Consider the following 15,465-nt stretch of genomic DNA (forward strand, 5'->3'; position numbering starts at 1 on the left):
GGCCCAACAGCTGAAGACCTCCGGGGCCCAGCCAAGGCCATGCTGGGACCACTCTCCACACACTTGGATGAGCCTCACACATAAAAGAACTGGCAGAGGAACCCAGGTGTGTGGGACCTGAGACTGAGATCTCCAAGCCTGCACGGTTTGGGACTGGACCTGCCAGTAACTAGACAGTTACACCCACCAACTGCCGGGTAACTCCAACAATGGCCAGGATCCAGAGATTATCACACTCAGCTCCCGGAAGTTACGCGCGACATCTTATCATCTCATTCCCACTTTGGACAAACTGGCAGGCTACCAAATGTAACCTGCCCACAAGGCAGAGTCTGGCAAACTCCCCGTGGTATACCCAATATGCCAAATACCAGTAACAATGATGGGTCTCATTCTCCTAACCCTGAAAAAGCCTTGAATATGGCACTTTAAAAAAACAAAAATCTCAGGGCTAGGACGAAGAAGACGTTACTGGCACCTGCTCGAGGCAGTCGACGAACAACAGGGTGGTCGTGGTCGTGGTCATTAACCCTAAGTGTTTTAGGCACCATCAGTGAAATGTCCTTTTCCTCCTCCCAAAGAAGCTTGTAATACTCTTAGGAGCACCCCTAATACCGTGAGTTTATCTTTAACCTTTCCTTTGTGCTTTTCCTCTCATTGTTAGAATTTCCCAAGTTAGGCTTAGTTACTGATAAAGTAAAACCTGGTGATTCTGGACTTTGTATTTGTAGCGAACTGCTTGCTTTTCTTTTCCCCTACAACCTTTCCGTATTTTGCTTTAGGGCAGTGTTCTTTGCTTAAACACAAAAACACTGTTGATGCTATTCTCCTAATATTTAGTTGATTGACCCTGAAATATATCCACTCCTGGGCATTCATCATAATTACTTGACTCAGACTTTAGTTACCGTAGTCCCTAAGGTCCCAGAACAGGTGGGGGACCCACCATGGGACTTGGATGGACCTGGGGCAAGTGTCATAGCTGCCTGGGCATCAAAATGGGACAGTCTAGAAAACAAAAAGCACAATCTTGATTCAAGCCATTGTGACTTAAAAGACAGGACTCCTAGGGGAAGGAAAAGCCAAATTGGTCTGAGGACTTAGTCTGGGATTTATGGTAAAGGACTTACTTACCTTCTGAACTCACAGAACTGTTTTGGAATCTTTATCTCTTACTGCATTTAACCAAATAACTGCAAGTACTAGGGAAAGAGAAAAGTAATATAGATGTCCTTGGGAGACAGAACAACTCTTTAAGTTAATTCCCCTAGGAATTGCCTCTAAGAATTGCCCCTGGGCTGGAGCAATAGCACAGCGGGTAGGGCATTTGCCTTGCAGGAGGCCATCCCAGATTCAATTCCTCTGTCCCTTTCAGAGAGCTGGGCAAGCTACGGAGAGTATCCTGCCTGCATGACAGAGCCTGGCAGGCTCCCTGTGGCGTATTCAATTTGTCAAAAATAGTAACAAGAAGTCTCACAATGGAGATGTTACTGGTGCCTGCTTGGGAAAATCGATGAACAGCAGGAGGACAGTGCTACAGTGACAGTGCTAAGAACTGCCTCTGTTGAAGTACTTTATCGCTGTAAATGATCAATCTCATCTATGTGCAGTCCTATAATCTGAGGCCCCTGAAATATTCTTTAAGTATGCTAACAGCTCTGCATTAAACAGGTCATTTTTGCCATCTATCTGTGAGTCCCCCATCTCTTAGTTCCTCTCTTGGGGAGGCCTGGCGAAGCAGTTCTCAGCCACTGAATGCATCACACATTTGAACTCACATATTCTATTTCTGGGACCTAATAAAATTAATTTACTTTAAAACTATTTAAATTAAAAAATCTATATTATACTGCTTTTAAACTTACATGTTAAACCTATCTCTTTGTAAATCAAGACAAAGTGAGTCTTCTTATAACAATACGAATTGTCTTCCCACATAGTTCATCCGTGATTGAACTATATATGTTCGCACAATGCAAAAAGAGACTGTCACAAAATCAATATCCAACTAGGATGCAAACTTAGTAATTTAAGATATAATTATCTTCAGTATGATAAAAAAGAAACTATGGAAGAATCAGTATCATAAAAATAATATCCAATGCAATAATTTAAGAAAAAGATAAAAGATAAATTCTACTAAGGTAGAATTAAACTTGCCACCACTTATCAATAACTTGATAAGATATTTTCTAGACAATAGCAAGAGGAATAATCTCAAAATCATAGGGAAAGTCAAAGAAAAAAAAAAGAACTACTGATAGAAAAGATCATAGCTTTGAACTCCAGTCACTGAAAGGAAGCAAGAGCTTAGAGCCAGGAAGTCCAAAGCTAAAAAAAAAATTATTCTTCCCATGTTAAAAATTCTCCTTTATATTGTCACTGTCACTGTCCTCCCGTTGTTCATCGATTTGCTCGAGTGGACCCAGAAACATCTCCATTGTGGCACTTGTTACTGTGTTTGGCATATCGAGTATGTCACGGGGAGCTTGCCAGGTTTTGCCATGCGGGTGAGATACTCTTGGTAGCTTGCCGGGCTCTCCGAGAGGGGCGGAGGAATTGAACCTGGGTCGGCCGGGTGCAGGCTATTGCTCCCGCCCTCCTTTATATTACCTCTCTTTTTTGCTGATGCTCTCTGTATTTTCTCCATTTATATTGATTTTGTTTTCAGATTCCTCAATTCTGCTGCTGTGACTTGCTACTGTACTTTCCTTGCTATTCCCTCAGCCCCTTCAGTTGGAATGAAATGAATTTAATGTTTTGCATCACATTTGTTTTCCCGAGTGAATCTCTTATTCAATGCTTTCTTCATTTCAGTACCACGAAAGAGATTATTGTTCTAAGGTCATTCTCAGGCAGTGTTGAGAATTTTGATAAACTTGAGGACTTAGCTGGGCTTCTGTCCCCATCTGCTAAAGTCTGAATTTCTTTGTTTTCTCATTACGTCTAATGATTTGTGAGCACTAGGAATGAAACTTCAAATGCAGATCCTTTGAGCAAAGATTCTGCCTGCTGCTCACTAAATCATTCTCCTACGTCTGCCTCTATTGTTTTCTGGCTACCACTGCTGTCTCATGAGGAATTTTTGGTAGAGACAGTAGGGGTGAAAGTAGGTTAAAAAAAAATCTCTTGATGGGGTCTTGTGGTGGAAGCTGGGTCTACAGAGAGACGCTGTAAATTCACAGCAGAAAGATTAAGTAGATTAAGTGTGGAGTGTAGATGGGACCTGGGGTGTGGCTGAGGACATGAGGAGAGAGCGGAGATTGACCTTGGTGGCTGCCGGGTGGAAGAGAAGGAAATCCATGCATGGAAAGGATGGACGGGGTGGGCTGCCATTAGCCGGGAAGTCAACCTCACCTGGAGAATGATGAGCAAGCAGAATGTCTGGGGTTGGATGTGAACCTTCAGAGATGGCAAAATCCATTTAATATTAAAAAGGCCCTCCCGTTGATCGTCGATTTGCTCGAGCGGGCCCAGTAACGTCTCCATTGGAGACTTTGTTGTTACTGTGTCTGGCATATCGAATACTCTCGGTAGCTTGCCGGGCTCTCCGAGAGGGGCGGAGGAATCGAACTCGGGTCGGCCATGTTGGCCGCTTGTAAGGCGAACGCCCTACCCGCTGTGCTATCGCTCCAGCTCCTTTTAATATTTAATATTTAATATTAGAACATTTTTTATTTAACAAGGATTGATTGGTGGCTTATTTCAATCCCTCTTCTAGAGCCTCCTTTGTACATTCTTCTATTAGGAAGATGTTTAGATTCAAAGTGTGTGTGTGTGTGTGTGTGTGTGTGTGTGTGTGTGCGTGCGCATTGTGTGTACGTGTGTCTGTGTTCAAATTTGGTAAAGGATTGGAAACAGAGATTTGCTCTTTAACCAAAAGTGGGTTGTCCCTTAGTTCTCCTGAATTTGTAGCACATTGCTAAGTCCAAACCTGTCATATGCAAGATTTTCATTGTGCGTTATAGAGCATTCTCTTCTAATTATTATTTAAGGGAGCAAATTTAAGTGTTGGGTGGGTCTAGGGAGCTCCTGGTAGAAGGATACCTTGAAATCACCGGTGAGTGTCTGCATAAGGGATTTCTTATCACCCCCAGGGATTTTTGATTGCAGTTGGAATTCCTGGAACCTCCTCAAAAGCCCTGGAACTAGCCTACCCTTAATCACTCATTCTTCCTGTGAATCTTCTACCGGAGGGCTTTAATAAACCTCATTTCAGCCTGATTCTCCTGGCTTCTGCTTTTTCTTTCCTTCAGCTTGTTCCCAGACCTTTCATAACATGGTAGCACTGTCATCCCATTGTTCATAGATTTGCTTGAGCGGGCACCAGTAACATCTCTATTGTGAGACTTATTGTTACAGCTTTTGGCATATCAGATATGCCACAGGGAGCTTGCTAGGCTCTGCCCTGCAGGTGGGATACTCTTGGTAGATTGCCAGGCTCTGAGAGGAACGAAGGAATCGAACCCAGGTCGGCTGCATGCAAGGCAAACACCCTACCCGCTGTGCTATCGCTCCAGCCCCAGACCTTTCATAAAGTACTTAAAATAAGGAATTTAAAATAGGAACCTGACCAACTCAAAGCAAGCTACAAGGGTGAAAAAAAGATTGAACTTGCTAGTTCTATTTCTGAGCCTTAGAATATATGACTTGAGACCCCTCGTATAAGACAATACATAGAGTGGACCCTTTCTGTTGCTAATCTCTTGCCCATTCAAAGTGGAAACTGAAAGACATGTTAATGCATCTGCATAATACTATGAATACACTGCAATTATGCTACTGACATAATCAAGATTTTTACATAACATTGAGGCAGAAACAGAGTGTGGCCATTGATGTTAAGGTTTGAGGCCCTTGTACCTTTTTCTCCTCTTCTTTTGGTGACTCCTCTTCTTTAAGAGATTCTTTGGGTTTTTCTTTCCCTTTTTTCACTCTCCCTTTGACTTGGGGAGCTACTACTATGGCAGGAATGACTGTTGGAGTAAGTGCTGACGGGATATCCAGCATTGCTTCCAAATTAGGATCTTTAACCTCTGTACACAGAAAAGAGAGACAAGTCAATGAAACATTTATATCTGATAGGATTGCTGCATCAGGTCTGCATCTCATTGAGAGATGAGCTGGCAGCAATTTTTGTATTGCAGACTAACATTTGCCAATTGGACAGATTTCCTTGTTGCCTTCTAGTTCTCACTCATCTATCTCAGTTACATTCTCTCTCTGAACTATTGTATAGCTGTCCCCAGAAATATCTAAATATATTATGTATAAACATCTACCTACATAGATCAATTCACATATTGAAAAGACATACCATGATTTTATTCATCTCAATTACTCAGTACTGGCAAGTTGCCTAACCTACAGACAGTTCTCTATATAAGTAAGTCAGAGTTGCAGGAAGTTACTCCTCTCTTCCATCTCCATCCATTTCCTTGCACAGTAAAAAATTATGAAGTACCTACTTTTATGTACCGTGAATTGAATAGCTATTGCTGAATGAGACTGCACTGTACTGCACTGCACTGTCCTCCCGCTGTTTATCGATTTGTTTGAGTGGGCCCAGTAGCGTCTCCATTTTGAGACTTGTTACTACGTTTGGCATATTGAATATGTCACGGGTAGCTTGCCAGGCTTTGCCATGCGGGCGAGATACTCTCGGTAGCTTGCCAGGCTCTCCGAGAGGGGCGGAGGAATCGAACCCGGCTTGAGAAAATTAAATAATAAGTAGTTTAGATTAACATACCATTAATAGAATGTTGAATACTGAGTTTGTTGTACAGAAAATATGGAACTCCACAGAAAATCAGAAGAAGAGGCATCTAACAGAATATTTCAGTATGACATACACTTTGGTTAGCTGAACAGTTTAATTTTCTACCAATGAGTCACTCTTCTATACTACTCAATTTTCACATTACTATTCCTGGGGTCTTGAACCCCTTTTCTTTGATTCTTTGCCTAGGTTATTCCAACTTACTCCAAAGACCCAGGTCTCTTTCTACTGTTATTTCTGTGAAGCATTTCTCACAGCAAGTACCCTATAAGCTGACATCTGAAGGATGGGAGGAAGTTTAGTTGTTGAAAGTAATGTTGTGACTGGCAGAAGAAAGTTTTCTAAGCAGCACAGTGTGAACACTGGTCAGAGATAAGGAAAAGCACATCAAAAACTAAAACAGAAAGATTGGGTACCCAAGAGGTATCAACAATTGAATAAATAAATGAATGTGTTTATAAGCGAATAATATATGTATATATACACACATACACACACTACAGATGTACATTGTCATATATCACTTACCAGAGAATTTTCTGAGAAACATGTTGCGTGATTTTGTCATTGTGCAATACCATGAGTGTAGTTATACAAAACTAGGTGATATAACCTACCACACACCTAGACTATATTGTTTTGTCTGTTTAGATATGTTATTGACTGAAAATTTCTTAAGTCATTCATCACCTTTGTTTGTATATACAATGGAATACTTACATCCTTGAAAAAGGACATTATAGGGCTGAAAATACAATACAGTGGGTCGGGCACTTGCCTTGCAAGCAGCCAACCCAAGTATGATCTCTGGCATTCCATTTGGTCCCCTGAGCATTGCCAGGAGTAATTCCTGAGTACAGAGCCAGGAGCAACCTCTGAACATTGCTGGATTCACCTCTCCCCCACCAAAAACAAACAAACAAACAAACAAACAAACAAAAAGACAGTCTGTATTATGTGAAAACATGTATGGTCCTTGAGGACACTGTGCTAAATAAAATAATTAAGTCACTGAAATATATTTACGATTCCACTTATATTAGATACCTAAACAACCAAATTAGGGGCCAAGCATTAGTACAGTGGATAGGGTACTTGCCTTGCATGTGGCCAATCCTGGTTTGATCCCTAGTACCACATATGGTGCCCTGAGCCCCACTAGGGGTGATACCTGAGGACAGAACTAGGAGTACACCCAGAGCACTGCCAGGTGTAGCTCAACAAAAACCAAAAAAGCCAAATCAACAGAATCAAAATGTAAAATGACAGTTGCCAGAGTCTGAAAAGAAAACCAAATGAGGAACTTCTAGTCAGTGAACATGATGTTTCATTTGATGAAGGTAAATAAACTTTAGAAAGCGATATATTGTCAATTGAGCATGATGGAGAACTGGATTAGAAATATGTTTAGCTATTAGCAGGTAACAGTTCTTAAATATTAATATATCCACTTAAAGAATACACTAACTAGACTATACACATTTTATTTATTTTTTTGATTAGTTATGTAGTGAACAAGTCATTATTCAGTAAACTCTTGGACTTTAATCTTACATTCTATTTATACAGTTCTTTTCAGATTTGACTGCTTTTTTAAAAAAATTCAAAATTCAAAGATTAATTCCACTTAGGCTTTTAGGTATAATCTTTGAATTTTTATAACATCTTACAGTTTCAAAGTTGTAATTCTCAGTGTATTTACTAAATGATATAATTTTATGTATCGTTTATGATCTTTTATGAGTTTCATCTAATAACAATTAAATTTTTTTTCTGAATAGGTGAAGAATACTTAAGGTTATGCTTGGCATATAGGATGAAAGTTAAATTAACATAGGGTCAAAAAGACAAAGAATTAATAGATACACGATTTATTATATCCTGTAACATAGTTTTAACAGTTTTGAGCATATTTTTGCATATTAATAAATGAGAATATCCTTGTTTTGTTCATAGTGAAATAAGTGATTTTAAATGACACTTAGAGCACTTTTTAGGAATGATAACTGCAGTTGCTTTATACTTCTCCTTACTTAAAATTTCACATAAGCCTCCAGGTGAGAAACTAGTGTCTTGTCCTAGGCATTTGTATTTTTTCTGGGTCCCTTCTTATCATTACATGAATCTCAATAAAAACATATTTTAGTATATATAATAATAGCACAGTGGTAGGGCGTTTGCCTTGCACACAGCCAACATTGCCGACCTGAGTTCAATTCCTCCGCCCCTCTCAGAGAGCGGAGAGTCCGGAAAGCTACCGAGAGTATCTCATCCGCACGGCAGAGCCTGGCAAGCTACCCGTGATGTATTCGATATGCCAAACACAGTAACAACAAGTCTCAAAATGGACATGTTACTGGACCTGCTCGAGCAAATCGATGAACAACGGGAGGACCGTGATAATAACTTCAATGGGCTTGAGTGATAGCACAGCTGGTAGGGCGTTTGCCTTGCACACGGCTGACCCGGGTTCAATTCCTCTGTCTCTCTCAGAGAGCCCGGCAAGCTACCAAGAGTATCCCGCCTGCACAGCAAAGCCTGGCAAGCTACCCGTGACGTATTTGATACGCCAAAAGCAATAACAACAAGTCTCACAATGGAGACATTGCTGGTGCCTGCTTGAGCAAATCAATGAACAATGGGATAACAGTGCTGCAGTGCTACAGTGGTACGCATTTTAAAATGCAGTACTTATACTGAAATTAGAAACATTTATTTTAGATGGAATGACTGCATATTAATTTAAGGAATAAAAAAATAAGGAAAGTATTTAGGAAATATATCACAGTTGATAGGATATAAATATTTGAATCTATTATATGAATCTATAATAATGATATGGGCTGGAGCAATAGCACAGTGGGTAGGGCGTCTGCCTTGCACGCAGCCAGCATGGCCGACCCGAGTTCAATTCCTCTGCCCCTCTCGGAGAGTCCGGCAAGCTACCGAGAGTATTCGATATGCCAGACACAGTAACAACAAAGTCTCCAATGGAGACGTTACTGGGCCCGCTCGAGCAAATCGACGATCAACGGGAGGGCCTTTACCTTTACGTTTTACCTTTAATAATGATATGCTCAAGGATTATTCCTGGCTCTATGCTCAGGGATCACTCCCCACAGGGCACTGGGCCCATATGGGATGCCAGAGATTAAATCTGGTCAGAGACTTCAGTTGTTCTATCTCTCTGGCTGCTATGATAAAACAGTTTTAAAATACATGACTTTTCATATATTTAATATTGCAATAACACGGAAATAAAGAAATTTCTGCATTTAAAATATTTCACAATATAATTTATTACTAAATCACAAAATCACAAATCACAAATCATCTTGTTATTCGTCAATTTGCCTCGAGCAGGCCCCAGTAACGTCTCCTTCATCCTAGCCCTGAGATTATATTCAAGGCTCTTTAGGAGAATGAGACCCATCATTGTTAATGGTATTTGGCACATTGGGTACGCCACGGGGAGTTTGCCAGACTCTGCCGTGTGGGCAGGCTACATTCGGTGGCCTGCCAGTTTGTCCAAAGTAGGAATGAGATAATAAGATGTCATAATAAGATGTCCGGGAGCTGGTTTTTATAGTCTCTGAGTCTTGGCCGTTGATGGGATTACACGGCGCCAGGGGGCCAGTTGGTGGGTGTGACCCCCGCCTACTGGAATTTGGAGGATCTGGGTGGAGGATGCTCGGCCCCAATCCGAGTAGGCTTGGAGATCTTGGCCCCAGAAATCCGCGTGGCTTTGTCCCTCTGCCAGTACCTTCATGTGTGTGGAGAGTGGTCTCAGTATGGTGGTGGCTGGTCCTGGAGGTCTTCGGCTGCCGGAGCCCTGGTCGGGACGGGGAGGAAAGCTCAACCCGCTCCCCTCCAAGGGGCCCCGACGAGGACAGCCAGGAGCGGGGGCAGGAGACTGCCATTACTAAATAAATGATTCAATAAAATATGCTCTATAATTTTCAAAAAAAACTATAATAATGATAATCTATGTTCAGAAGAAACAGTAGTTTTGTTTTAAGTCATATTTTTGTTTTAGGTCATAGCCAGTAGTGCTCAGAGCTTGTTCCTAGCTCTTGCTCAGGGGACATTCCTGGAGGGCATGTGGGACCATATGGAGTATCAGGGATCAAACCTGGGTTGGCTGCATGCAAGGCAAGTACTTGACCCACTGTACTATGACTCTGGCCCTGAGAGGTAGTAATTTTTAATGACAATTTGGTAGACAATTTTTATAAATAATCTGTTAGGTATCAAGTGACTTCTCCAAGTGCTGGTTAAAAATAAATCAAATATAAGATGAAAAGACAACTTCCCCCACTCCAAATACAAGTGTATTTACCGGTCTGTGTAATTAACTAGAGTGTTACAATATTTGGTCCAAGGTAATAATAATAATAAAGACCCATGGGAATGTAGCCTCTGCAGGAAAGAAACTACAATATACCCAATAATTGGATCACCATGATCTACACTAGCACACAGTTTTTTTTTGGTAATACAATACTTAATATTTATTTTATTTTTTTTTATCATTTTTTTATTAGTGAAACACCATGAGGTACAGTTATAGAATTATAAATTTTTGTGCTTGGGTTTCAGTTATACAATGATCAAATACCCATCCCTCCACCAGTGCCCATCCTCCACCACCACGGGTCCCAGCATCCCCCCCACCCCCCACCCCCCCCCGTCCCACCCTGCCGCTGTGGCAGGGCATTCCCCCTTGTTCTCTCTCTCTTCTTTTGGGTACTGTGTTTTGCAAGAGAGGCATTGAGTGGCAATCATGTTTGGTCTATAGACTACTTTTAGCATGTCTCTCCCACCCTGGGAGGTCCTCACAACACCCTTTATTTGGTGCTCTCTTCTCTATCTGAGCTTCCTTTTCCCCTAGCACATGTGGCTGGCCTTCCAGTCATGGAGCAAAATTCCTGGTACTAATCTCAGCCATTCCTGGGTGTTAGTCTCCCGTTTTTTTGCTTTATGTTCCCCAGATGAATGCAATCTTTCTGTGTCTATCCCGCTCTTTCTGACTCATTTCGCTTAACATGATACTTTCTATGTAGTACCACTTGTATGTAAATTTCATAACGTCATCTTTTCTAACAGCTACATAGTACTCCATTGTAGCACACAGTTTTAAGGTCACACAGTAGAGAGATTACCTTTATGTTTTGTGAGCAAAATATATTATATTTTGTATCTTATATTTTAGTATGGTGTACTTAGATTATAAAATACTTATAAAATATAAAGTACTCTATATTTTAGTATGGTGCAGTTAGATTTCTATAAAATGCATGAGAATCAGCATTTTCTAATTATTTCTTGGTAAAGTGGTGTATTTGAACATGGGACCTCTCGCACCCTAAGCGAGAATCATACCCCTAGACCAACGATAGCACAGCAGGTAGGGTGTTTGCCTCGCATGTGGCCGACCCGGGTTTGATTCCTCGGTCCCTCTCGGAGAGCTCGGCAAGCTTCGGAGAGTATCCCGCTTGCAATGCGGAGCTTGGCAAGCTCCCCGTGGTGTATTTGATATGCCAAAAACAGTAACAACAAGTCTCACAATGGAAATGTTACTGGTGCCTGCTTGAGTAACTTGATGAACAACGTGAGGACAATGCTACAGTACAGTGCATTTTATATACATATATATGTATATATACATGTGTATGTGTATATGTATATATGTGTGTGTGTGTGTTTTAAAATTAAAGCAATAAATTTGGTCTCAACTTCCCCACATTTGAAAGTACACTAAATGTACACACACACACACACACACATACACACACACGTAAGTAAATGCTGATTAAATTGTCAAGGCCCAGGACTGGAAAGATAGTTTAATGGACCGAGTGAAGGCTTTGCATATTGAGAGGCTGTGACTAATGCCCGGCACTACATGATCCCCTTGGCAACTCTAGGACTGACCCCCAAGCACAGACAGAGCCCAAGTACCCTATGTAAGCATGGGGGGGTGTGGCCTTCAAACAAAAGAACTGGCAAGCTACTACCACTATTTTAATGTGTGAAATAATATATATGCACACATAACATGAATGTGTATACACATACGTGTATACCAATACACACACGCATGTTTCCACACTTCAGGAAAGAAGGAGTTTTAGTTAGAGCCTGATACCAACAAGTGACTGACAGGATGGGCAGACAGGCCTGGACAAGGAACACTTAATCCTCCCCGTGGTGTTTTTTTCACCTGGAGCTAGTCCACTTGATCCATAGTAACTTATTGAGAGGCAGATTCCATTTTCCAAGGTGGCAGAAAAAGATCCAAACTTGCTGATAATTTTATTTTTTGCATGAATTTCTTCTAAAATACAAAATTAAAAATCAAGTCTATTTCTATTTACTTGAAGAGAAATGTTCCAAAATTTAGCACAAAACTTGAGGACTTAGTCCCTGTCGTGTCTGCTAGGCAGTTAGAGGTAGGGGGAGTTAGAAAGAAAATATGAGACCCTTGTTTTAAGAGTTTTAGGTTCAAATGAAGAAAGAAAACAAACTGGTTGATGACCTAGTCACTGCAGATCACTTATCTGGTAGACAATCTACAAAAGTTTTAATTAAAGCAATCAGTTTAGTATTAATTTTCCCACATTTGGAAGTACATTGTAAAATTTCCCCTAACCCCATTTAAGAGTCTTCACATTTCAAATTATAATTTGTTTGGTTTTGGGGCTACACCCAGGGGTTCTTAGGACTTGCTGGGGGCATTACACTCAGGGATCATTTCCGGCAGGCCTGGGGATTGAACAAGAATTGGTCCCATGCAAGGCAAATGCCCTACCTGCATACTATCTCTATAGCCCTGCAAAGTACATTTTAGAATAGTTTAAGTGAAACATAATTTAAAAGAAAAATGTTTAACCGCACATTGAGATTTTTGTGGACTTTCAGTTTTGATGTTTTATTTCTTGTTATCTATTTTCAGTACTTTCATATAATCGATACAGCACAATGGTAGATATAAGTGTATATAGGACAAATAGTTCAAAATATCCTGACTTCCAAAGATATAATTTTTAGAATGGGGAATTTAAATGATCCTTGGAACAAAAATAGTGTGGATCAAAGTGTAGCAAAAGAAGTGTCTTTTATATATTATTTTTTAATTATTATTATTTTTTTGCTTTTTGGGCTGGAGCGATAGCACAGCGGTAGGGCATTCGCCTTACAAGCGGCCAACATGGCCGACCCGAGTTCGGTTCCTCCGCCCCTCTCAGAGAGCCCGGCAAGCTACCGAGAGTATTCGATATGCCAGACACAGTAACAACAAAGTCTCCAATGGAGACGTTACTGGGCCCGCTCGAGCAAATCGACGATCAACGGGAGGGCCTTTACCTTTACCTTTTACCTTGGGTCACACCTGGCAGTGCACAGGGTGTGCTCCTGGCTCATGCACTCAGGTATTACTCCTGGCGGTGCTTAGGGGACCATATGGGATGCTGGGAATCGAACCCGGGTCAGTCACGTGCAAGGCAAACACCCTACCCTCTGTGCTATTGCTCCAGTCTCGTTTTTATACATTATTTATGACAGCATGTGGTGGTAGAAATGGTAGCAAAAACTTGAAAATAATCCATTTAAGGGAATCCAGTGAACAGAAAATAAAAACAGGGGTCAGAGCAACAGTATAGTAGGTAGGGTGATTATCTTGCACATAGCTGACCTGGGTTCAATCCTAGGCACCTCATTTGGTCCCCTAGTTCATGAGGAGTGATCTGAGCACAGAGCCCAGAGTAGGCCCTGAGCACCACCAAGTATGGCCCTTAACCAAATGAAACAATACATAACAAAACCCAAACAAAAATTAAATAAAAACAACACATGCACAAAAAATACAAAAATTATATGAGACAAAGAAGCTTGGACTTTGTTTTAAAACACTTAGGATGTTTCAAAAATCATTTTCGAGTACTTAAAAACAAACTTCCCCAATTAAAGCAAGATTTTGGAGGGTTTTTTTTTTTTCTGAAAACCAGTATAAACCCTGAATGGATGTTTAAACATAAGGTAGTTATAAAGTAGATAAGAGACTTGAAGGATAAATCTATGCAAATTATAGGTACTGCAGATGGAAAAGAGAACAAATGGAAGAGAAAAAAATAAATACCTAAAGAAACATGTTCTAGACTGAAGTAGGAAGTAGTTTCAGATTAGAAGGATTCACTCAATTTCAATTTCGAATGACGAGACAGCGTAGTAATATGAACCATAAAGGAAAAAAAGATGATTTAGAAGCCTATATTGAGCACTAGTGATATGCACCTTTAAGAGGATATGCAATCATGTGTCCCATTTGAGGAGGAAACTGAGAAAGAAATCAACAGGAAATATCCGGAGTAGAACCCTTATGTGAAAGAGGAAAGAAAGCAAAGGCAGTTACTGCTTCCGGGTCTGTCTCTCACCACCTTCCTCCCTTCCTGCCTGCCCATTTGCTCTACATTTATCTAGATTAGACACTTCTCTTTTCTGAAATTGTGTGTTACAAGGGTTGATGTGTTTGTTACTGGGCCCGCTCGAGCAAATCGATGAACAACGGGAGGACAGTGACAGTGACAGTGTGTTACAAGTTTCTCAGGCCTCATATGATTCCTATCACATATTCTCCTTTTTTTTCTGACTTTATTTTGTACCTGTATTTTAGCAACCTTAAAAAGTGTAAAAACTACTCTTGGGTTATAAAAAACTGATCATTAAAAATTGGGCACTCTTGTGGAATTGTAACTGAAGTTGGAAAAAAAAAGATAATTTGACTAATGACTAAGTTTAGGGATAAAAATTGGCAATCACGGGGCTGGAGTGATAGCACAGCGGGTAGGACGTTTGCCTTGCACGCAGCCAACATGGCCGACACAGGTTCGATTCCCAGCACCCCATATGTTTCCCCGAGCACCGCCAGGAGCGATTCCTGAGTGCATGAGCCAGGAGTAACCCCTGAGCAATGCAGGGTGTGATCCAAAAAGCAAAAAAAAAAAAAAAGTCAATCACCTAAGCATGTAAAGAAAACAAATTTCAAAAAAATGTAAATGTATACTTAGAAACAGACATATTTATAAATATACCTAAAATATAATTAGATATGAATTGTATTAATCTATAAAATCATTCAAATGATTAAATGATTTTACATAAGTACATACCAAAGAGTATTATGGAAAATTTGAATACATATTTTTAAAAAATACTAATATATACAAAAATGTTTATGATTATAAAGAGTTTATAAATGGTAGCTACTGATAGGTTATAAAATTATAGGTATATATTTAAATATTCTTATATTTTTTGTAATAAACCAAATATTAAAAATATTTTATTTAATACATTTATTTAGATTTTTAGGCCACACCTGTTAGTGCTCAGAAATTACTCCTTCAGGATCACTTCTGGTGGTTCTCTGGGGATCATACTGGGTGCTGGAATTGGCCACATATGAGGCCTGCTTTACAATCTATGTTGGCCACATATGAGGCCTGCTTTACTACCTGGCCCCAAAAACCAAAAATTTTTTCAAAATGAAAAGTATATTTAAATACTTAAAATTTTAAGTGCCTGAAGTTTGTTTAAATTCAGACTTTTGAAACATTGTGTTGTTGAGTTTGAAAAGTGCTGTGATCATAACTAACTGTAATAATAAAGATTGAGTTGATTTTATTAAT

General features: G+C 40.2%; 1 protein-coding gene across 1 annotated transcript in view; it reads right to left on the bottom strand.

Annotated features, from left to right (window-relative positions):
• The window catches only part of SPAG17 (sperm associated antigen 17), a 296,302-nt gene that overhangs the window by 77,948 nt on the left and 202,889 nt on the right, over positions 1 to 15,465 (bottom strand). The window contains exons 23-24 of the mRNA XM_056115626.1: positions 12,003 to 12,116; positions 4,864 to 5,036 (exon numbers count right to left, since the gene is read on the bottom strand). Coding sequence (XP_055971601.1) covers positions 4,864 to 5,036; positions 12,003 to 12,116 — 287 coding nt within the window. The remainder of the gene's footprint in view (positions 1 to 4,863; positions 5,037 to 12,002; positions 12,117 to 15,465) is intronic.

This window comes from Sorex fumeus, unplaced genomic scaffold (genome assembly GCF_029834395.1).
Source record: "Sorex fumeus unplaced genomic scaffold, SorFum_2.1 ptg000001l, whole genome shotgun sequence".
In the NCBI taxonomy this organism is placed as follows: domain Eukaryota; kingdom Metazoa; phylum Chordata; class Mammalia; order Eulipotyphla; family Soricidae; genus Sorex; species Sorex fumeus.